At 46.1% G+C, this 25,394-nt stretch overlaps 1 protein-coding gene and 1 long non-coding RNA gene across 2 annotated transcripts in view; both read left to right on the forward strand.

The window, feature by feature from the left end:
- LOC119381606 (uncharacterized) overlaps positions 1-3,427 on the forward strand; it is a 417,646-nt gene extending 414,219 nt beyond the window's left edge. The window contains exons 23-24 of the mRNA XM_049419611.1: positions 802-936; positions 1,879-3,427. Coding sequence (XP_049275568.1) covers positions 802-936; positions 1,879-2,098 — 355 coding nt within the window. The 3' untranslated portion in view covers positions 2,099-3,427. The remainder of the gene's footprint in view (positions 1-801; positions 937-1,878) is intronic.
- Positions 3,428-8,246: 4,819 nt separating this feature from the next.
- On the forward strand, positions 8,247-14,673 carry LOC119372584 (uncharacterized). The gene is made up of 2 exons (XR_005179581.2): positions 8,247-11,501; positions 13,624-14,673. It is a non-coding gene; the product is annotated as an uncharacterized LOC119372584 (long non-coding RNA).
- The last annotated feature ends 10,721 nt before the right edge of the window (positions 14,674-25,394 follow it).

The raw sequence follows: 25,394 nt of genomic DNA on the forward strand, positions 1-25,394 counted from the left end.
GAAAAGTGCCGAAGGTCAGAAAGTATACAAGCGCCGGATGAAGAGGAATTTTGATAAAAGGCACAACAGTGACATACCACACATCCAGCCTGGAGACTATGTTCTTGTGAGAAAAGGAGTTACACCTTCAAATGCTAAATATTACGGACCGTTCCAAGTTGTCAAGATAGCATCTCAACGCGGGATATTGAAGAACGTGTGGTACACTGCAGCCTCGGGTCAAAGAGAATGTGCTTCCATTGGCAACATATTTAAGTATTACACCAGGAGGTGTAATCAAAGAAGTCAGGAAGAGTGAAGCGGTCTGCAATAAGCGCACGGATGAAGATGAAGTGGAATAGGGGTAGAAGTGAAGGGAGAAGAAGTTTTGAATAAAATGGCGGACGACACCCGTCTGATTGAAGCCATGTCTTTTATGTATTAGTTCCTAGAAGGAACGCTACATTTATTATTACATTATACGGAATTCGCATCATGGTGACGGTGACAGCGAAAATTCGATTCGAGTATACCCTATGATTGCTATATATGGGAACAAAATTCACAGATATCTGGGTGACTGGCAATATGGAAAAAGAACCCTGAAAGAGTGTTTGCCTCCTCCCCTCCCCCGAGAAAAATGTTCAACTTGCCGTCACCTGGATACCACGCTCTGTTATAATTCCATCAAAAAAACTAAACCGCGCACAAAACGGCGTTAGGCCTCTGCATTTGAAGCCCAACGTCAACATTTCTTTTCCGTGCCGTAAACCCGTAAATGTTGCACGTTGTGCTTCTGGCTCAGGGTATTTTACTTTTCAGATCTTCGCTGAGTCCGTCTGGAAATCAGAGCTCGTTTTCGGCCAGTGAAGGTAGCAACAGGACTCCAACGTCTCCAACACCAACACATCATCAAATACTAAAGCGGCAAGAGGCGCTCGTGGAAGACGATGGCAGGTCAGTAGAATGAATATTATTTGGGATTGAGCTTGCGTAAAGTAGAACAGGTGATAAACCTCCATTAGAAGGCATCACAGGATATAAAAAATTGCGGATTCCAGGCTTATGTGTGAATCAGTTATCAGGGAAGCCTTCTTTGAATTTTACTAAAATGCCGTCATTTCTTCACGTCACTGTATGTCAACGCTTCTCGCTCAATGCGTTCACCGATCACATTTTGCATCCCTTTGTTATTTTGCCACACTTGACTGATTTTGTTGCCAACTTCTTTTCTATGATTATTATTTTTTTTTGCCTGACGCGATAAGTGACATTGTTGCCTTTAAGTGGCACCAGCCACCCTTCGTCGTTGAACGAAGAAAAATTTCTAAAAGTGTTTAAAAAAAGAACGCGTTCGCGTGATACAGAGTGTACAACAAATTAGCCACACCGGATGGCTTTCACCTTCGAGTCGCATTAGGCGAATGCATGTTCCCTTTCAGTTTTTATTTGTTAGTCATATTTAGTGTAACAAATGTTAACGGTGTCTATCGCTGTTGATTTTAGCAAAAGTATGTTTTATTTCATGTTTCATGCGCATGCTTCTTAAAGCCCCTGTTAGCTTTACGTTCCTCTGATCAGCTGCCACCGTACTTTTCTGTAGGGAATGTTGTCTTCCACCGTTCTACTTGACAGAAGTGCTTCTGCAAGTTGTAGAAATTTTGATCAGCACTGTAATAGCGCTTGTTTCCAGTGGCTACGGCTACATCACTTTGTGACTCCTAAATATCCTTCTAGACGCTCCTGATGAAATGCCTGTTTAGACAGCGCTGTCGCACATTTCGTAGACGGCATGCGTGGAGTCTAAAAGAGCAGCGAAAGAGAACATTTTCTCCGCAGGGCTGTGGTACTAACCATGTTTCTAAGCCATCCGTTTGATTGCTCTCTCTCGCATGGTAGCGATGAATCGGTCAGCGAGACCACGGTGCTCCTGCCGCGCAGCCCCAAGCAGCAGCCCGGTAGCGCCTCCCCGAGGAGCGGCGGCGACAGTACCAGGGCGCGCACGCGGATGGGCTCGCCTTTTCCCTCATCCTTGGACTCGGCCGACGGTGGAACTCAAGGCGGGCGGGACGGTGACGCGACCGAGGACCTCTACGACTCCCCGGGGGACGTCGTCTGAGGAGCGCTAAGCGCCCCGCGTGACGTGCGCGTTTTAGGCGCGCGTTTCAAGAGGTGCGGCTGCCTCGCTCTCGCGTTCCGAAGGGAGAGGCGCCTCAGGGGCTAGCGAGCCATTTCCGAGCCCGAGATTCGCTTCTCGAGTCGGCTGTGGATAATGTTGTTCTTACGCCCCCACCGAGCGCCAACGTGCGAGCTTCACTTTTCGGTTTACTGCCGTTGGAAGCTACTTGTGAGAAAGGCTCCCTTTCGTACTGCGATATTTCCACATTCCACGTTTGCGAAGGTCAGAGACACTGGCGTGAAAACGCACGCATACCTTTCGTCACCTTCGGGTCGCTATCCAACCCTCCCGTCCATTGAAGTCGACCATGTTTGTCCACCGTTCTTTCGCAAATCCCTCACTCGGGCTCGCTGAATGGTCCCTGGCGTCATCAGCATGGCCAGAAAATGGGCTCCGTAGTAAATATTCGCCAACTGAACGCAGTCTGGAAGGGGCGCTGGAACCTAACAAGTAAATAAACCAGTGGCAGCTGCAACCACGACTCAATGTAATGTTTCCCTGGAGATAGTACGTGTCTCTGCTGAAAAATACTTTCGAGAGCCACCACTCTCTCACGTTGCTCAGCCACGTGCTTGGCAGATTGACGCCTACGCTGGCACAAAACGTTGCAATGCATGCGCTGCTCGCGGATATAGTCGTCCCAGTTTCGTAGTTGATCGTGTCGTTTTATGGGGCCCCTTTATGCAGCTGACCGACAGTACAACACCTTCTGTGTATGTGTGTGTGTGTGTGTGTGTGTGTGTACCGGCCGCGCGTGCGACAGCGATAGCGAGCACACGCACTCTAACGGCGCCACTCCCTCTAAGAGCGCAAGCGAGGCAGCCGCGCCGTTACTTCTTTCTCGACCGGGATGAAGCAGCGAATCGCCCTTCTGTGCGGAGGTGAACAGCTGCCCGGCCCGGACCGTTTTGAATGGCTCTTGTTGTTTGCGATTTTGCCGATTCAGCGCTACGCCGCGGATACTGCGTGCGCCATGCGTTAGTCGTAGTGGCCAAATGGAGCTCATTTCCTCTCTCATGCTCGGAAGCACAGGTGTACAAGGTGTCATGCTGCATCATATTCTTCTCAGCTCAGAGCCGCTGCTTTAGAGTGGAAGGAATGCACGTCATAATTTTTATATAAGGTCATTTTCATTGTGCATACGCTGTTGGAGGTATTCTATATGCAAGTACTGCGGCGGGAGTCGCTCACCTCGGTAGAACTCTGTATGGGTGGGGAAGGAACGCGGGGACGATGTTGTTTTTGTTTTCTATATATATATATATATATATATATATATATATATATATATATATATAATGTTCGTGTCTGGTGCGGAGTCGTCGCCATCTTTTTTTTCATTGACATGGTGCTGAATAGCGAGGAATTTTCAGTCTTTGTGATTGAAAGCAACGTTTGCTTTTCTTTTTTGCTTTAATCCACTGCAGTCGCATCCACCTCACCCTTGAAGAAAAAGCACCCACCCCTCCGCAGGAAAACAGATACCGTGCAGTGATTTTTGCGTTCTATGACTAACGCTGTTTTTTTTTTAAACTATGGTACTTGTCTGAAACAAACGGTACTTATTTCTTGCGCGTAATGCCATTTCATTGCACGTTCTGGCATTCGTGTTCCGTAGATCGTAACTCGCGTAGTGACGCAGCGTAGCAACCTTATAGAAACCATCAGCGATTCATTGCTGGAAAGCGTGCGGATCGTGGTGTAATACAGACCCTCAGGGTAGTACGTATAGAGTCAAGGTGGGCAAACAGTGATCCATTCTACGAATGCGAGTTAGTTATCAATATCGCAGTCAGATTGTTAGTAATCATGTTTAGTTTTCGGTCCTAACAAAAAGGTGATAAAGTCTATCATGCATGTCTTCTTCAGTGTACAAAAAATCTTCTTTCTTGTAAAACAGCAGATAGCTGCCTTAGTCAGTCTTCAGTGTTTCTTGTTGCATCTGAAGTCGCTTTCTTTCTTCTGTCTCGCTCATTAGGTAGGCGTGTTGCCTCTACATTTTTTTGTGCTTTTCTGGGCTTTCTCGGTGCGGTGTAAATATTTCGATCTCTTCGTGTGCAAAACAATTGCGCCTGTATACGCCTTACTACATTCAAGTAAGCAGTGGCGCGTTATCTCGCACAGCTGCGGTTGCTGCATAAATAGATGCGAAAAACCGCGCATGCGCACATGCGTCCGTGCTCGCACCATTGTTGTGTAGGTTTAATCTCGTAGTTTATTTATCAAAGTCATAAACCGCCAAATTTAGCGTTCAATGCGGTCCGTAAAGAAGATTTTCCTCTTTTTCTCTTTTTTTTACGAGTTTGGTGCTTCGTCGATTTATTGAGTTATATTGGAAAGGTTGCCAACCAGTAAGCTACCATCCTCTCTACAATCGGGGCTGCTCTATTTCACTGGTTCCGAGCGTTTCTGTCGTCTTGGCAAAGGGCACGTCGCCCCTTTTTTTCGCTGTGCGCGTAATTCCTTTTCGAGCGGAAATAACATTGCTTAAGTCATGCTTATGTATGCAAGAGACATCCAATACGGTGATATTTAATATATAAACGTGACAATACAGAGATACTTACCGGAAACACGGAAAAGTAAACGGGGAAAAAAGTCTACTCTCCCCAAGCGGTGAACCTATTGGGATGCGCGTATTCCTGTCGGCAGTGTCAGTGCCTGTTAGTGAAATGCCTGTAGGTTCTAAATTGCGTGCGTCAGCGAGCGTCACACTTGTTCAAGCAAGCTCGCTTAGTTACCACCTATTTTTGACAGGAACCTTTAACGTTGTGATAATGGTTTGAAATGTGATTTTGCTTGCCGCCTACGGAGCTCTTCTTGCGCACCAACCGCGCACTACAAGGAGAGGAAATAAATAATGCGCCGGTAGGCATAGTTGCGTAATGTTGCGGTTTACTGAGGTGTGACATGCTGCCACACATGTAGAATACGCGTCAGCAGAGTCAGCGTATAGTGTGAGCCTCAGGAACGCTTGAGCTCGCTAGCCTTCTGTAAAACTGCACGGATGCCACTCCAGCATATACAGCAATTCCGCATCACTGGCTGCTCGCCTTTCTTTGAAGTTGTTAAAGCAGGCTATCAAGAAAGCCGTCCTTCTTTTTCTCTAATTTGTTGAGAACAATTAAGTGCACTGCTCACATCGTTATAAAGTTCAGCCAAGCTGCAGATTATAGTTAGATGATAGCGTAGTCTCGGGAAAAGAATTTAACCCGAGTGTTCAAAAATTATACAAACCCTCTTTGCGCTAGTCCCTGTATAATGGTTTCTTCTTATGATATTATTTATTTATTTATTTATTTATTATTTATTTATTTATTTATTTATTTATTTATTTATTTATTTATTTTTAGTACCCACAGCGCCAGAAGGCATTACATTATGGAGGGGGCAGGGGGGTTTACAACTAGTTTGAAATGGTCACAATGGTTTTTATGTTTTATTCTACACAACGTGTGAAGCAGAGCACGATAAGTTAAACATGGGCAATACAACAAAGTTAAAGAAACGGAAATTGGATTATTATTATGGATTGATTGATGATGGAGTTTATTGGCGCAAGAGCCATGGTTGGCCAAAGAGCGCCATGAATTTATTATTATTATTATTATTATTATTATTATTATTATTATTATTATTATTATTATTATTATTATTATTACTATTACTATTATTATTATTATTATTATTATTATTATTATTATTATTATTATTATTATTATTATTATTATTATTATTATTATTATTATTATTATTATTATTATTATTAGAATGTATCGCTAGTTACTAATCCACCTCTATTAAGGAAGTGACTAGCAAGAAAACGAAGTCTTGTTAGATTATTTCTTTCTAGCTCGCTCTTTGAGCGCAAAGGTGCTTCTTTTGCAAGTTCAACTGTTGAGATGGTCATCAAACTTCATTTTCGCCTAGTATTAAGTTGTTGTTGTTTTGTTTTTCTTTTTAACAAAAACTGGTTTGCAGCTTTATTGCTTCCTTGCTTATATTCCCTCGGAGATTACGCGCAGTGGCAGCCAATCAACGCTACAGAAAAAAAAAAAGTAGTTAAGAAACGCTTAACAAGTAATGGCGCGACCACAAGGACATAAAAGATACCTGTTTGCTCCTTCGTAAAACGTGTGCTTTTGCAAGAAGAAAGCACGCATTGGCGTCAACAGAATGATAGAAAGGGGGAATCTCTCAGAGGTGTTTATGTTTGCCGCTTAACCATACGTACAGTTGTTGTCAAGGTCTTAATGAAAAGAGAGTTAAGTTTACAATCTTCAAGAAAAAAAAGAAAATAAAGTAAACAAGAAGGGGCAGATTGTGGGCAATCGATGACAGACAAGCGACGCAGTCTCTTTCTCGTATTTGACCCAATCGTCTTAAAAATTTAGCCGCAATGTTGCAGTTGAAGATTATTCTTAATAATTAGCACTAATAGTCTGTTGGTTCTTTTTTATTTGTATTTTGGCTCGGTCTTTTGCGTTAATCGGATAGATTCCCTTACGTACACAAACGAGGGTCCGACGGTTTTTGGGAATCGCATGAATTTCTGTCTCAATTTCAACGCTTCCGGGGAATCGCAGAAATTGCAGCTCGTCGGGGTGTCCCGGTTGTAAACGCACTGATTTTTAGCGACGGAACGTGCACCGTTTCATCTGTCAAGCATTACGCGCTACAGATATAGGCTATTCTCGATACCTTTTTTTTTTTCAGACTTACTGTCAGCTTCATCTAGTCACTAAAGTAGGGACGCGTCAGTGACTGGAGTCTCCTGCGTATGCGCTTAAAAGCGATAATACACATCACCCTATGGAGCCGCTTGTACGTGTACGCTTCTCGACGCAATCACTGTGTTCAGGAGATGTCGTTATGAGATTATTAGAATCGGACTTAACGCAGTCGTTTCTTTCTTCTTTAAAGATTATTTTTTTCTTCCTTACCCCAACAAGCCTTAATCATTCAAGGCTTTTCTTGCGCGCACGCACACACACACACAGATGCGAAGCGCGCAGCCACGTTTCTCAGTAATTCCACGCTCCAAGAACGACCGTCCAAATTTAGGTAGGAAGTTCTTTGTGATCTTTCGAAGCAGTTCCAGCGGAGGGCATCACGTGCACTGCACGCTACGAAAGGCACACTAATACCGTTGGGCAAGCCAGCGCCTGACCTTTAACGAAGCACGATCACTTGTCGACAGCCATTTCCTTGCGCCTTCTGCCCTTGTAGCATAATATGGCTGTGAGTGTCAAAGTGTGCGCATCATTTCTATTTTGTTTTGCTTGCCGAGATTGAGAGGAGCGGGTCATTTACCGAGGCCTGTGTATGGACAGTGGACGTGAATAATCAGCCCATGCGCCTATTCTTTTTTACGAGCAGGCGTCACCCAAACGAGCTTGTTTTGCGCATTGCCTACAGTTGGCAGTCCGCTTTTTGAAGAATAACACGGGGCAGGTCACTGAAGCTCTGTCTGGTTGACCGACTAGGACGACGTCCATGTGACGGTGGAGGGACATACTTTTCTGGCATAGGCGAATAAGACAAACGGCTTTGATTTAACAAGAAAGTTGGCATTCAACTGAGAACTCTGATATGCCGATTAATTCGCCCTCGCCATGTCATCTGCTGTGCCATCCTGGTAAGCTCTACATTTACTTTACTGTACTACTTTATTATATAGTATACCGACTGCCTCGAAATGCGGAGGTGCCAACTCTGAACCCGTATCAAGACTAATTTCTGTTTAACTTCTGAACTTTCTGAGTAACCCGTATGATTTTCTATTTAAGAATAGAAACTTGAGCTCGTTGGTATGCATTCATCTTTGGTTGATGCACGGGACGAGGAGGAAGAATTAAGAAGCTCCGGACAGGCGCTGTCCTGTGCTTCTTAATTCTTCCTCCTCGTCCCGTGTGCGCGGCATCGACCAAATATGGTTTTCTATTGTCATATCTTCAGGCTACTTTCATATGGATGCCAACTTTCGTACGTACTAATCATCTGGAATTACGCATTTGCGCGTACGACGCCACAATACCTCTGGGTGCTTGACGAGAAGGCCCCTATAAGCGGGAGAAAATTGTTTTTTCCTATCTTCGTGCCAGGTATACGCATCTTAAGCTGGATCCACACAACACATCAGCCCACTTCTATCGCCCGTGACCGTGGCGTCGCACGACCCGGAGTTTTCCGTTTCTTGAGGGCCACAGCGATCTGAGGGTCGCCCCGCCAAAAATGCCAACTTTCTCGCTGCAAGCCAAGTAAGGTATTGAGGTGGACCGCGCAACTCTGGAGCAGCGAATTTATCTTGGTCTTGAAAATGAGGAGACTCTTTACTTTCTTCGCACCCAAAATGTTGTCATTAAGTTTCCGCGGCCAGCATAAGGTGCCTTTCTTTTGAGAAAGAGCAGGGCGCCCCGTACTGTACGTGTGTTCCGACTTTTCGACCCGTTGTATGAAGGCTACCTGCAGACGGACCAAGTCGCGGCACTGCCGTCGGGCAATTAATGGGCCCACTGTCCAGGCCATCGCGTGGATCCAGCTCTAGCAACACCGCTGTTCTCGCTCAAAACACGATCGTTAATCGAACTGCATGAGCGCCACGAGAACCCGATTCACTTTCATTGAGAGCCGGACGCACTGCGCACAGGGACCACTCGGTGACTGACTGAGGGGCGCGCGTGACGCAGCCCAGTGCGCCAGCTGTTTCGTTTCGGGTGAAGTGTAGGAGGTTGCAGCTACTTTGGTGCTACCTGAGTCGTCTCGTGCTAAGCAATTTGCAGCGTTAACGGCATGCAGTAGCCAATTTCGCCCGAGTCTTTACCACGTTCATCGTCAAACCCCCTTTTCGCAAACAAGTCAGTATTACATAACTCCTACGCCTCTTAGCAGTAATGAGGGAAGGACGCTTCTCGATGTTTGGCTTCTCTGCATGTAGCCCTCAACTTTAATGCGTCCATCTGTGCGTTCGCCATGTCACGCACCCTTTGCTCCCCATTCCTGTCCCTCTCTTTCTCTCTCTGCATTATTTTCCGTAGGAGGAGGGAAGGGCATTTGCCAGGGAACCATAAGTGACGAAGGATGGTGGCCCGAGTTATTTGCGTTCGGAAACATGTGACAAAGCTACCTTGTTCTCCTGGTGGCAGAGAGTAATTGTCGTTAAGGTATCTCAAATGCCTCACGCCTGGTGTTATCTGTCTTTCTTGATTGTATTTTTCTTTCTGCTTTTTCTTCCTATTCAGTGATTTTATGTCGCGAACCACACTTCCCTTTTGTAATTGGGAGGCTTGTAATTTAATCACCTTCTAGGCAAGACGTCCTCCTCGATAGTGTTGCTATGGCCTCCAGTCTCTGCAGCAAATCAGCAAGTTAACTAAATACACGTCTACCCCTCGTGTGATTTGATCGTCTTTCTGTTCGAGAATAACTGTGTGCCTTCAAGTGCTTCTGACTATGTGTGTTGCAGTGGGGTTCCGGTGTCATTTTTGTGTATTCAGTTGTATGTTGCTTTAAGAAGTTAAATGTATACACGCACATCCTGTACGCTCCCTCTGTGTATCTGTCGTCTCTCCGCGAGTTGTGCCCTATCGATGATTGTACATATCTATTGAGGCAGTAGTCAACACAGCTGTTCATTCACTGAAACGCGTAGGTAGGCAGGTGTTTTTCGTTTATTACAGATGACATTTCGATATGTATCACTCAATTCACGTCACAATGTTAGAGCGAGAAAAAAAGTTGAAGTGTGATCCGAAGCACTGACCATAACGATTTCAGATCGTGCTTTTTTTTTTCGTTGCAGATGTGAGGCAGTTCAGAGTTTAAATGCATTCACGTCATCGCTCTCGTTTCCATGTTGTAATTGCCGGCTCGTCCAATGAGGTGATAGCTTCTTACGGTTATATATTCTCCCAAGCGTTCTCGAGAGAACACATATGTCACTGTACAATAATTGTTCACATTTTTTCGTGGGCTTGAATCACGGCGGACTCAGGCGGTACAGCGCTTTGCCACCACTGCACGAGAGTTGTGACAGCACAATCGATGCTCTCTTTGGGCTAAAACTGTCAAACATGTTACTCTCTTGTCATTCTTGGTTTCTCGCACGTGTACTGTGTACGCGTTTTCAGCCTTGTTCGCCGAGCATGTGTATGTGAAAAAGAAAACGTGGCACATAGTTTGTTACTCCCACACAGATTCGTGAAGATAAATGTGTTGATTCTTCCTTTTCTTGTGACATGCGGTTCAGTTGTTTGTATCGAAATGCCCGCGTCGTGTTGATAACAAGCGTATTCACTTGGAGGTGCTTGTTCGTCTAGCTAGTCTTCTTTTTCACTTCCTTTCTCCTTGCTGGTGTCGGTTGCTGCAGTGTAGCAGCAGAAAACAGCTGTGGGCAAACTCTGAGTTTGTTAAGATATTTAGCCATACTTTGAGGAATAATTGAGTCACTTGCGATAGCGAAAGCTTTTCCTCTAACGTCGGTGTGCACACTGTCGTCGAAGCGTTCTCTTAGAGGTTTCTTTTCGTTTATTTCACTACGTCAACAAACGTAATCCGAAGCTTTCTCATTAGGAATAAGTTGCAGAAGCTGCACGATTTTACCACAACAATGTAAAAAACAACGCAAAAAGCGCGGAAGGTTATGTATTGAACGGAAGTACAAAAAAAAAGTGCGCTTTCACCTCTGCAATGTATCATACAGTCCAGGTGACACACCCCGAGCATCCGCAGGCATAACGCTGCTGAACTTCTGTGTAACCCTTGTTTTATTTTGTCGTAGAAGTGATAAATAGATAGGTGCGTACAAAACTGAACCAGCTAGAGTTAAATCACCAGTAGAAATGACAGGAGCTCTAAGTCTCTCTTCGTGTTTCCCGCAGTCCCTCTGTCACCCTTTCTGTGACTGTCATTGACCCAACTTATTTTACATACTGTTCCCAACTAAGTTCATAGCACTCATGGAATGTGGCGAGTTCGTTTATGTATTTAGCACTTTTTGGCTTGCCCGATTACGGGCACAGGACTGCCTACGGGTCACGCGAAAATCGGGGGGTAATGAGCGTGCGACACAGAAGAGACGCCGTCGTAGCTGTGAGAAAGCCTCCAGCGTCACAAAACGTGACCCTACAGTTTTCTCTCTTCGGTGACGCCAGTATTCCCCGTTACAGCCATCGCCTTTTCGTGCGGAGAAAAGCAGCTGCACCCAAGCTTGGCAGGTTTACCTGGGACATTTATTTTTCTATGCACGCATATGTTCCTTGTAGTTAATTAAAAGTGACATGCGCTACAGAGGCCTTAAATGCACCGAATGCGCTTCTCAGTTTTGTCTCCGAAAATTCTGGACGTATCCCTATTGCAAAAACCAGCGCCGTTCCAGTACCCCCAGCGTGATACCAGTACGTTTTCTGGCGCTGGACCGCACTGGGAACACTGGTATACGCTCGAATTCACTGGGACTCCGGTGAAAGCACTGGGAAAGAGCTGCGTCGCACTGGTAGAGCCACTGGCTTTGCCGCTGTGACGCTGGCGCCCACTGGGAAGCGCTGGAGACGCTGGAATTCTCACTGGCGTGCGCTGGCACATACTGGAGCCTGCACTGTTCTGCCAGTGCCGCGCGCTGCTTTCAGTATCGTGCGCTGTGGAATGCTTTGGTATCGTTGAATATCGAATATCTGATTCGATGGTACCGATAGATGCTATCCTAACGGGTCTCAAACATGTGTCACAAATTCTAGCTTGGCAGAGAAAGACGACGAGATGCGCACTATTTTCATGATATACGTGATATGATATACATATATATGTGAAATCACGGTCACTTTTATTGTTTCCCTGTCGAATGTGAAGAAAAATATGTTAATAACCCAAAGCAGCCAACACTGATCATTTTGCTTTCTACCACGCTTTTTTTTTATTCATGCAGTGCCAATAACGTCGTCAATTTTTGCGGAGCACGTAGCAGCAATGAATACACAATTGGTGCATGCCGATCGTATATCAGTTTTTCATCCGTGATGTGTTGCGGTTATGACTTCATATTGTAATGTTTCTAAGTCTGAAGGCGTTGGTCTGAACATACAGAACAAATCGTTACATCGCCGTGCGGTTGGCAAGAAGTAATGAGCTCTGGCTTCGCGACCCCTCCCAACGGAGGCCAGAAAAACAGCCGTCGTTCGATATCGCCACACCAGAAACGCATCTCGCGCAATTCTTGCACTTCCACTTACTTCAGCTATACGTTAGGTATCAGTTACAAAGGTTTCGAGGCTAAAATGCAGAAGCTTCAACCATCGCAACTCATCTGCGCCGAGATCGGTCTTACCCAGTGCGGCTCCCAGCGAGCGTTAGGCCTCGCGTACCGGCCGAGTCCGTCTGCATGCCACCGGCGCTTCTTGGTTTAAGTACACCCAATTCGAACGTGTAAGATTTACTGTAAAGTATAGTCTGGACATTCGTTAACCTAAATTAACCATTTTTTCTTGTGTACGGTGTTCGCACAAGGAGCGATGACCATCGATGCGACGCGCTTTCAGCAACGAACGTAGGCTCACCGAAAGCAGCCGGCCGCACTCGCCGGTACTTCTCTGACTCATACGTCAGAACACATACCTGTCAACTGGTACGCGTTAGTGAACTAACACACCGGCATCTTTTTCAACTAAATGTATTTGTTTTTGCTGAGCGGTTTTATAGTTGTAGGTATCGCTAGAAGTGCAAGTCAGAATACAGACACGCCCGCCCCGCAGTAATATCGTCGCTAGCGCGAGAAAACTGCTCAGTATGAATTCATGTAGGCGCGTGTTTATCGAACGAGTCATCATGAAGCTTCTGTACATGTTCATCATTAGCAAGGGCGAGAAACGGCTGTTAAAAATCGGCAGTAACAGCAGTCAAACTGTACCCGGCTCCTCGATCCATTTGATAGTTTTCGGAGTTAAAACGGGAATTCTTCAAGGAACCTAGTGCTCATCCCATTTTGGGCATTTCATTCGTTGCCGGCCACCCCTGTTTGTGTCTAATAAAGAAGCAAGCGTGATCTGGAAAGGAAGATCGCGTCTTCCTTTAATGCACGACACCGAAACATGAAACGAAACGCTTTCCTACTGTATTAACTAGCTCTTTTACAGCGCTGTTGACGCGTATCAGCGTGGCGCAGTGGTAGAGTACTCGCTTGGAGATTGAGAGGTGGCGAGTTCGAATCCTCGTGGGTTTTTTTTTTTTTTCGTACGACTTTTTTTTTCTTTTTTTATTGCACTAATGCTTTCTATATGACCTTTTTTAGTAATATATTTATGTAGGGAACGTAGGCACCGCTGTTTTAACGCTGTAGAGCCGTTTTGAGCTTGAGTACCCAACGCCTCCCAGTAAAACACCGCTCCAGCGGCCCAGTATCCAGCGCGACGCTGGTCCCATAATCAGGCATGGCACTGGACGCTGGTACCCAGTGGCGCTGGGTTTTGCAATAGGGATTGCACACACTTTCGTCTTTTTCGCGTACTTGCTTTTGTTTGTTTTCTTATCTTTGAAAATATAGCGACGCCATTCCTTGTATCGAATTCTTTAACCGCCCCACGCACTTTCTCCTCCTCACTCGACAGCGCCATAAGGGAAAAAAATGAAGCAAACGGGCGGAATTTAAATTTCATCGGTGCCACGTCGTTCGCTCATATGCAACGCCTCATTTTCCATGTCAGCCAAACGACTGCATTCGTTGTACAAAAGAGCCTTCTGTTTCCGTTGCCACCGCAGTAGTTCTCGACAGGCGTGGACTGTAGGTGACAAAACGTTCTGGAAGGGCAGTGCTAAACACGCATGTCCAGGCGACTGTCTATCTATATACTGGTTCAATGGTGCAATACACTCTGCACACGCGCGCATGCATATGTGTGTACGTGTGGTATACATATGAATATATTATATACATAAATATACATATAATATATACACGCACACGCGCAACCTTTAGTTCCGAGTCGTTTCCGGCGTTGTCGGCGAGCGCAGCAAAGGGCGTTGGCGCGAAAGGCGAAGCGCGCTTCTGGTCGAGAGGGCACCGCGCGCGTGCGTTCGCGCGAGAAGCTTCAGTTGCTGCGCTGCCAAAGAAAAAAAAAACTGTTCCCACCCTCACCTATCCCCGTATCCTAAACTCCACTAACCACTGCGGGTGTGTGTACATACGATGCTCGAAACTCAGATATCCCCTCTTTCTCTCGTTCGGAAATATCATCCGTGTATAGTGGACCGTGCTGTGGCCGTTAGCTCTATTTTTTCATACATTATTTTCTCCGCGACATGCACCGAAAGGGCAGACATGTCGCTTCGATGCATCACTCGCCAGAACCGGCGGCACTTCGCGCCGTCGGCGCGAAACCACGCTCATTCATGTCTGCACACGCCTGTTAACAAGTGCATGATTGTTTTCTGTTGTACTCGTCCCGTTTCTTCTTTTCCGCGTATCTCTCTTTCTCTCGTGTAATGCGTTTCTTTCCAAATAAATTTATTACATCACCTGTTCATAATTCTCCTTGCTTTCGTTTGCTCGATGTGGATGCATCCACGCCGCACAGCTGGTCGGAGACAAGCGGCCTTACAAGTGCCGTTTGCCGCAGGGGCGTAGCCAAGGGGGGGGGGGGTTGGGGGGGTTCAAACCCCCCCCGAGATTTTTCAGTTTTGCTTGCGTATATATACACGCACACATACAAACGCACGCACGAACATACATAAAGTATACATAAAGTACGGTTGAACCCCCCCCCCCCCCCCCGAAAAAAATTTCTGGCTACGCCCCTGGTTTGCCGAACGTCTTTTCCAGAAACAGAGTGCAGAAACCTTGCAGAAAATTCGAGAAAAGTTGCATGTGAAGGTTTAGGGTAAGCCGGTGAGTCACAAACTGGAAGATTCGTTTGAAGCGAAACTCAGTGTAGCGTTTACAGGTGTAAACGTTTGTTTGAAACGCAGACACGGGAGGCAGCCGGCGGCTGCGGCGCTCCGGCGGGTGAGGGAGAGAGTGACGTACGCGCGCACTTGCGAGGGAAGCGTGCGAGGGGTGCGTGACGTCAACGCCCAGCTGCGGCGTGACCTACTTGGCACCGCTCCAACACCTGCGCCGAGGGAAGCGCGTTGCCTCGCGTTTGTGCGGAGGGACAGCGTTACGCAGGCTAGTCAAGGAGCTGCTACACATCTAAAAATTACTGTATAACTTCACAGTCAGTTGACCACGTCGTACTTATGTCACAAACAGACCATAAAATCAATAGTCGCATATGTATACTGCAGTGAACGTCGGGTCGGAATAAACATTAGCAAAAATGCAAGAAATAATGCTCATCTGTGTATGTATGGATGGATGGATGGATGGATGATGGATCCAAAACTTTCTCGAAAAAAAATTTTTTTTCCACTATGGTAGCTTTCCTGATTCTTTATTAATGATACTGAAAAGTGCAGGTTTTCAAGGTATAGTTATTTCTTACTATGTAAAAGGTTTCACAAGGTGTTATTGATGTTCGAAGTCACCGACTATCAAGATGAGCAGTGTTAATTATAATATATATATATATATATATATATATATATATATATATATATATATATATATTAACTAACGTTGCGGCCGCAACGTTAGTTAAGAAATTATCAGGTGTGTGTATCTTCACTTGCATGCATATATATATATATATATGTGTGTGTGTGTGTGTGTGTGTGTGTGTGTGTGTGTGTGTGTGTGTGTGTGTGTGTGTGTGTGTGTGTGCGTGCGTGCGTGCGTGCGTGCGTCGAGACCGTGCTTCTGTGTCACTGTTTCCGCATCGACTAACGACACCAGACTCTCCATGCCGTTTCTCTCTTTATGTCTTCCCCAGCGTGCGAGGAATGGCACACTTCGGAGTTGTAGTCAACTTTATTTGGCCTTCTCTATTACCCACTCCCTCAAGCTCGCGCTCACAGGCATGCGCATAGTCACGCCAAGCACACGCACACACGTACACGCGTGACGCTATCTTGTGTTTGAAACTTTTGATTGGTTTCGGGAGAGGATAGCAACCCCGCCCATCCCGTCGTCACTGCGGCACAACGACTGCAGGCGCTTTTCGACGGACAGATGCAGAAATATTTTTGTCGGAAGGCCAGGGGCGTAGCCAGGGGGGGGGGGGGTCGAACCCCCCCCCCCCCGAAAAAAAAATCACAGCATATCCACGGAGTGAATGATGATGAGTGGGCGAAGCTGCGGAGGTTCATCGGTAAACCGTGAATCTTCCGTGAATTCTGCCCAGTACATCATCACCGACGTGAGATCGGGCGCGTTTATACTAAAGGTTCGATGAGTTATGACGACTTGCAGCTCACTTTAATTTTACATGTACGCTGTGAATTTTCATTGTTTAGAAAACCATTGCTTTAGAAAACATCTGGCGTCTTTCGTTAAGCAGCTGGCGTCTTTTCGTTTTGCTTTAGAAACATCTGGCGTTCTTTCGTTTTGCTTTTACAAAACATCTTGCGTCTTTCGTTGGTTTATTTTATCAATCAACGGCGTTTTGAACAAAATTTTTATTGTTTAATCACGCACAGGAGAAATCTCACCAGGCGTACTACCTTGGAGGTAAACAATGGCTGCTAATGGGAATGAGAGACAGAAGAAGTCGGCTTTTAGCTAACACTTACACTTCTACTTCTACTAACGTTTCCTACTGGAACATGCCAATGGCTGCTAATGGGGAATGAGAGACAGAAGAATTCGGCTTTTAGTTAACGCGCACGCTGCGAATTTTTTATTGTTCAACAACGCACAGGAAAAATCTCCCACCGGCACCACCTTGGAGGTCAAAGCGTAAGCCTGGTTACGCACTACGACTACTACGACTACGACTACGACTACGAGGGACGAACGGGTGCCGCCTTAAGGAGCTTCGCCCCTAAAAATTTCTGGCTGCGCTTCTGCGGAAGGCGTATCATGACAGGACGAGGGCAGAAAAATTAGGTTTGCGTTCGTTAAAAGTACAAAACCGCCGTGTCGCTGCTTAGTTGAACAATCTAGTTAGCGCAATAGCTGAGTTCAGTACGTATGTGGATTGCTGCCCACTCCGTCGCAGAGGAGAAAGATATGTGGCTTTTACCCACAAAATCCCGAAAGGAGCAGTCATATGGCCACGTAAACTCAATGAAGAAAGCAAGCATATAATTATTGATAAAGCGGTGTATTCTGTCCAACTGCATATGCGCGTATTTCTTGCATTTTGTTCAGTTGCCCTGAACACCTATCGAGGCTTAGGCTAATTAATCATGAACCCTGAAGTACGCGAGACAGCTGCGCTGGTACGAACACACGGAGGCAAACATCTACGCAAGTTTCGACCAGCTACACTTCACTCTTTGGCTGCTTGGCAGCAATTTACATTTAAAGATATGCGTTCCATGAAACCTGGACGAATACCCGCCTTCCATTCAACTCTTCTCCCCACCCTCTTTGCCTGTCAAGTACAAGCTCACCACCCCACCCTCAAAAAAAAATAAAATAAATAAAAGTTCCTATCTACGCTACAACATGGTTTCGGAATGGTTTATTGACCCTGAAAAGATGCATAGAAGGTCCACAGCCAAACCTACAAGAAACGCATCTGTTTATTCAACCGTGATGAACCACAGCATGACTGTCAACCTTGTGACCAGTCTCTCGCAAGGGCGGTCAGGTAAGCGCAGCTGCTGTGCTAGGCTTATCGCGTAGTGGTTCACCGAACTCGACAAGTCACGAGAGTTAAGATATAACATGTCCAATTTGAAATCAGTGTTTCTGGAGCATAAGTGCATCTACTGCGGCATGTGATCAAATGAGACTCAATAATCCTTCAGAGCTTCTCTATCACATGATTTACAGGGACCGGGATATACCGAAAGGGTGATCATTGTGAGACTAATCAGAGGCCAGTCCCATGTGGCATTCTCACACATGTGACTCGCCTCACCAGCAGAAAGAAGCGCGGTTTGCACGTAAGAGCTGCCGCCCAGAAATTGAGCTTGAAAATATCCGTGACTATTTGAAAAATGCTGCATGCATCACTTCTGTAAAAGCAGCAAGACAACTCTTCATTCTTTGTCCCACTAAATAAAAAAAAAAGGAGGAGTCATTCCACTCTGTAAAGGTGGATGACTAGAGAAACAGTTTAGCACACGACACACAGGTGACACGCAATATTCAACAAAGGCACAAACTCATTCACTGTGTTGTGTGGCATTGGGCGGCATGGACATGTGTTCATTTTCCTAGCGTTCGTAAGCTTCTTGAGCGACCCCTTTAAATGCGCATCGCGTGACCACAGAAACACATGTTTAGCATCAAAATTTCTTAAGGCCGGAATTTTGCTGACGTGTACAATTCTCCATGTCGGCTTTACATCTTGTCCGGCAGAGGGCTTTGATGCAACCACCACGAAAATCAACGAAGCCTATAGAAAGTGTTCTCTTTTTACATTTGTTGTGAATGGGATACCGAGGTATTTGACATGATCGGTTGCTATTAATAGACGAGATTTTAGTACGTAATTACTACATATCGGTTTTGTTCTTATTGGTAAACATAACGTGGAAATACTTTGCTTCATTTAGGATCATGTGCCAGTTATCGCACCAAGACGAACGTTTTGTGGAGGTCGGACTGTAATAGTCATTGACATATTTCCTCGGATAATACAGTACACAGTCATAATTGCAGAGTCTTTCAGTAGATGTAAGGCCATTTCAAAAATCATTGATGAAAATTAAGAACAGCAGGGTATCCAGAACCGAACCGTGGGGCACAAGGGCTCGGTTCAATATGCTTGCTAGGGCCAGGATGTTAGCTCGGGGGTAGACGTGTGAGGGAGTCCAACCTCCTTCGATTAAATAATTATTCGCCAACAGTTTCGCGCGGGGTCTTCCCTTCGTCAGGGCTTGCGTTAAAAGTGCTGTCGGGCTGGCTTCTCTCGAGCCACGACACGCATCGAGTCACGCATCCTCTCGAGCCACGCTTTCCTGACCATGTTCAAACCGCAACAACCGCTGTATATCGGTAAAGTATTCTGGATACTTGAACGTAAGATAATTGAGCGTCCCTTCTCACCACGCTGGAAATTCTATTGTAAACAACGCTTTTCTAGTCAACAGCCTGCATAGGAAATAATAAGCTTTCTTAATTTTGCAAGTTCAAGTCAGTGCAAGTGCAAGTTCAAGTGCAACCTCGACAGAGTGGAAGGCAGGAGCGGCAGTGGGGTAGGTAAAATGTCACGGGGGCAACCATCCAATAAATACCCCTTTTCCTTGAGCCGTTTTTTCAGTGAAAAAAACAACAACAGAAAAACAAAGAAGAACCGGACAAGACAAAGGTTACTGAACATCAGTAGTATCATATTCCGTATGCCAATATCCACATCCCCCCCCCCCCCTGTGGTAACGAACCAGGGACACACAGGCAGTCTTTTTACAGGAAGAAAGGAAAAATATTTATTAACAAGAATAGGTTTGTGGTGCGGGGCCAGCTTGGTCAGCAAGTACCATCTAGCAGTGCTGGCTGCCCTCAGTCCAGGACGCCACAGGCAGTTGCCGCCCTGCGTGCCCTGTCGATCAAACTGATCTTATCTTCAAGGATCGCTGGCGAGAAACTCCTCCCACCGCTCCACACTCGCTTGGTCAATGGTGGGGGCAGGCCGGGGATGGCCCGGCAGGTCCATGTAGTGTGACTCAGAACAGTAGCGCAAAGAATCCTACGGACGGCGACAGGTAATGACGGGGCACAGCGCGTAGTGTGCATTAGTGTTGCTTTCTCAGAGCACCATGGGCAGCGCGGAGAGTATTCTGTTGGGTGTATATTATTGAGAAAATGTAAGTTTATGTAGGTTCCAGTCTGGATTAAGCGCCAGCTGGCAGCTTCCTCCTTCGTGAGCTTCTTGTGGGGGAGGGAGTAGATACGTCTGAGTCCCTTGTGGTAATTTAGGATGGCCGCATGCTCACACGGGACCGGGATAGGCTCCTAGGCAGAGTCATGGGGTGCTCGGTCTGTTCTGAACCCTCGAGTCATCCTTTCTGCCTCCTGGTACTCTTCCAGCCCCACGTGACCCGGCGTCCATATTATCCTGTGCCAGATGACAGGGCTTCGTGTGTCAAGTGTGTCGTTGGGATCTGGTGCACCAAGGAGAATGCTAATCGCCGCTCGACCGACTCGCCCATTACAGCCAAGCTTTGTAACTCTACCCCGGAACGGTTTCGTCTCCGTGAACTAAAAACGAAACGCCAGGCCCCTAAACCACCAACAAACGCTCGCGTTCGCGTGCTCCTCTGCTAGCAAATGCTCGCGTTCCTTGCGTTTTAACCTCGGACGCTGAGGAAGGGCATTCGGATAGGTGGACAGACGAGCCGACGAGCGCGTTCGCTGTAGACTCGTGCTCAACTGAAACGTCACAACTAAATTTCGACCTCTGGGTGGTTTAGGGGCCCTTTAACAATTGCAGGCAAACAGCATATGTTTCTTTGCAATCAGGCATACAGCATACAGCTCAGCATTCGTTTAACCACAAAACAAGCATCAAAACCGCATGCTGGATGATAAGGCGCCTGTGAACAATGAAACACCCTTCCACGCGTTCCCGGAAAAGATTAGGTTGCAGCTGCTTTGCACGTCCCACTAGGGCTTCGAATGACACGGCCCTTCCTTATCTCCTCGTGTGTTTTCCGATTTCATACGTGTTTCAAGAAATGTGTCCAACCTTCTCAAAAAATCAGGAAAATGCGATATTTGATCGGGGCTTTCAGAATTACCTTTTCTGTAGCGGCAGGAATCTCAAGGTAGTTAAGGACATCATTTAAGACAGTAATTAAGAAAGTTACATTAATTAACTTTTTAATTAGTGGAGTTAAGTGATTGTGTCAAATGGGGGAATCGAAGTTCTTCACGCGAGGAACCCATCCGAGCTTTGAGATTTCGAAAAAGCGTCCTCTAGTAATTGTTGTGGCGTAATGAAATTCAACGAAATGCAACGGCTTTCAACAGCGAAAGCCATCGAATTCGGTTGAATTTCATTATTCCGTAATTATTACTAGAGGCCGCTTTTTCGAAATCTCAATGTTGGGATGGGTTTCTGGCACGAAGAACTTTAATTCCCCAATTTGACACAGTCACCTAACTCCGCTAATTAAAAAGGTAATTAATTGGAGTTTATTAATTATTGTCTCAAGTGATGTCCCTGACCATCTTAAGATGCCTAGCGCTACAAAAAAAGTCATTCACTCATTTTGGACGTCTGAGAAGAATATGGCAGTTGCGTTCTTCCATGTTTCTGTTTAGGTTTCGCCATTGAATTTGGTTGAATTTCATTACTTCGTAATTATTACTAGATGCCACTTTTTCGAAATTTCAAAGTTGGGTTGGATTTCTGGCATCAAGAACTTCAATTCTCCCATTTAACACAACCACCTAACACCGCTAATTAAAAAGTTAATTAATTAAACTTTTTTGATTACAGTCCCAAATAATTTCTTTAACCATCTTAAAATTTCTGCCACTACAGAAAAACCAATTCTGAAAACAGCAATCAAATATCGCATTTTCCTGTTTTTTTTGAGAAGGTTGGACACATTTCTTGAAACACCCTGTATATAAAACAGAGACCCGTCTGACAACTCATTTAAGTTCATTCTAAGGCTGCCATGGGTAGACCACGGAAATTACACTAGAGGAACAGCGTGAATGCAATGCTGTAGGAAAGGAACAAATTTGTCTTGCTGAAGATAGTCGCGGAACCAATCACGGTCTACCACAGCGACCACAAAGCGATTATCACTACCATTACTCTAAAGTAATAATAAAACATACCCCCCCCCCCCCCCATCAGCATGTGTCGTGTTTGATACAGCTTCGCTGGACATTCAAGTTCGCAGGGCGGGATGGCGGCCATTTTTTTTTTCCAAGTTTCCGAAGGCGGAGTTATTACGAGTGACTAGTGCGATGGACTAGTGCAATAGCGCAGTGGTTATCTTTCAATGACTTTTTAAATTTTAACTCGCTGTACTTCACTCAAGAACAACTTGTAACGCATAAAGGTTTTCATAACGTTTGGGCATTCAACAATCAAGTGAATATGCTAGTAACAGCTCGAGTGGGGCGAACCACAATGCATCAGCAAGACGAACTTCAGTAAGACGTTCTGGCGGGCTAGTTGTTTCATAGCTTTTAGACGCTATTAAACTGCGCGAAAAGACGAGGAATCGAGTAAAAAACATACAGAACACCACGAGCGTTGCAGACTCGGACTTCAATATCTTGGCTATTCTTCGGACGTGACCCCAGGATGGAACCAGATGACCAAATAGTGCTTGCACTTGCGGAGGGACAATCCTGAGCTTCAGGTAATATGTGCACAACCAAAGCGAGAGGCAGTTATATCCTGCGTGAACTTGATCGCTGTGTGTGTCCGTCTGCCAGACCCGTGTTTTGCATTATTGCCTGAAGCTCAGGATTGTCCCTCCGCAAGTGCAAGCACTACAGTAAAACCTCGGTGATACGATCACGGCTCGTACGAATTTCGGGGTGATACGAATTTTTCTGTGGTCCCGGCCAAGGCTCATTAGCCTGCATAATTGTATTGGAGTACGGTTGTCGCGAACCGATTTGCCCCCGCGACGTTTGATACGAAAACGTATGCTAGCGCACAGTTACGAACAGGTTCTATCGCGGAAGACGCGGCAGTCACGCGCGGGCGCGGGCATGCGCGCTGCGCGACCAACGGTGCGTCGCTGCCTCCATGGGCGTCCGGAGGGGATTGCAAGGGGGGGCGGCTGCCCCCCCCCCCCCTGGAATTTCGGATATCTTTCTATGCAGTAGCAATAAGCTGCACATGTTCGTTAGCACACAAAAGGTCCGCATATCCGTGTGAAACGGCCTTCAAGATTGCCAGCTAACTTTGCACGTTATTACACATTATTGACTAACCTTGCCGGTCAATTAAGTCACGGTAGTGACCCCCCCCCCTCCCCCCCATGGATGCACCCCCTGGAAAATTTTCTGCGGACGCCCTTGGCTGCCTCCATAGAGTTTCATACAATACCCTAGAGAGGAAACTAGCGCTGCGATCGTTCAACCACCATGGGAATGATGGGAAGTACAGGCTTCGGATTGGATAGCGTCAGCTAGCGAACTGTCTACGGATCTTTTTCTACAGTTTCAGTTTCGTTCTTTGCGAGGCTTGGGTAGTGGGGTGCGTTTCAAAGCATTCAAGCAGCGCCTTTGTTGTTCAAAGAGGCTGAAGACCGCTAGATCTCTTGGTTTGCTGCGACGCTGCAGCTTTACAGGTTGTATTTGACAGTTTTAGCAAAGCGTCGTGCACTCACCGCTGCGCACAGATGTAGCGTCCCATGTCAGTGCAGCAAACTGCATCGAGTACACGTTTGTTTGATAAGCGCGTCTTACCAAAACTCGTTCAAATCAGCTGCAAAACGACGGCGAAGCTAAGTAGACGCACCGTCGCGTTCCTCTGACTCGACTTCACAACAAAACGAGAGATGCGTTGGAGGCAGACCATATTTGAACAGACGCACCTGGCATCGCAGCAGACGATACGTTAAGTGTTTCTCACTCAATACAGTACTGTTATTTCCATAAATAGATAATGCGTACTTTCGAGGGAAAAACAAGCGTGTTTCTTTTCAAGTGTTGTACAAAAATAATTCATTATTTAGTGATGCCAAATCTGGAACACAATTGCAGAGCAATGCATACCCTGGTGGTTAAATTTGTCCAGGTTTCAGTTCCATCTCACGGTCACGCAAACTTTTTGCAATAAGTTTTACATAGAAAAGAATGAAGCAAGTTTTAATTGGAATTAACTTCATATCCCTTTGTTTTACACTCGCCAAACAAGCGTTGCGAATCTCAAGAACCTAATCCATCCGAAGCAAATCCGAAGCCTAGCGCCACTAGGCTTCGGACACTAGCGCCAAATTCCCCTCTAGGTATTATTGTAAGAAACTCTATGGCTGCCTCCGAGACAGTGCGCGCGAATCTTGGAGGCCTTTAGGCGCCTTCGCGTTTAATTACAAATGACGCTGACCTCGCGCTTTTTTTTTTCCGACGCGTTGATCCGCGCTCCCGTGCTCGAGGCAGCAGCGTCTTTGTACTCTGTTAACGCGTGCCTGCCATGTCGATGCAAGCCATGTCCCCGCAATCAGACGTTCTATGAAACAAGAGTGAAACTTGGGCTGGGTCCGTCATGAAGCCCCATGAAGGTGGACGAAGATCCGAAGAGACGAAGCGGGCGGTCTTGGCGAAGGAGTTTAGCCTCTTGTCTATCGTGTGCAAAGCACTTCTTAAGTCACTTTCGCCGCAGTACTCTGGTGGCACGCAGAAAAAGCGTAGTAAGATTAGGAAGGGGCTACTAGCGGTCACGGGGCACAACGCACCTGGCCCACTAATTACACGCGCGCGCATGCACCGTGTATTTACGAGTACAAGTATGATCGTTGACGTCTAAAAACTTTACTGGCAATCATTCAGAGCTGTTCATGACGTCGCTGGGGCCCTGAGAAACACTAAATCCAGGGGCGTAGCCAAGGGGGGGGGGGGGGTTCAAACCCCCCCCCCCGAAATTTTTCAGTTTTGCTTGCGTAAATATACACGCACACATACAAACGCACGCACGAACATACATAAAGCGTGCATAAAGTATGGTTGAACCCCCCCCGCCCCCGAAAAAAAATTCTGTCTACGCCCCTGACTAAATCAAAACGTATGCCGACTTTCTTATGTTGCATACTAATTTTCCATGTTTTCTGGTGATATGAATTTCGGATGATAGGCATGATACGAATATTTTTGCTAACCCCACGAGATTCGTATCACCGAGGATAGCCAAGATATTGAAGTCCAAGTCTGTGCTCGTGGTGTTCTGTATGTTCCTTACTCGTTTCCTCGTCTTTTCGCGCAGTTTAAAGGAGTACTGACATGAATTTTAAAAATTTTCGGGTTGTTGCTCTAAATGAAAGCACGGGTGTCGAGAACCCTAAAAAGAGTGTCGTGGTGCCTGAGGATGCATTGCATATATTTTTAATACCGCTTCTTTCAACCAGCAGTTTCGGTTTCGGTTTCGAGAGGGCGGCTTCATAGTGACGTGTCAAGTCTGCCCGTGACGTCACGGGCAGACTGCAACCCACGAAATATGCACCTGCTGTCCTTTGCTGTCAGTCGAACGTGGTTCATGATGAGTGAACTGTCGTCCAGTGCCTC

This window comes from Rhipicephalus sanguineus, chromosome 1, assembly GCF_013339695.2.
Source record: "Rhipicephalus sanguineus isolate Rsan-2018 chromosome 1, BIME_Rsan_1.4, whole genome shotgun sequence".
NCBI classification, from domain to species: Eukaryota; Metazoa; Arthropoda; class Arachnida; order Ixodida; family Ixodidae; genus Rhipicephalus; species Rhipicephalus sanguineus.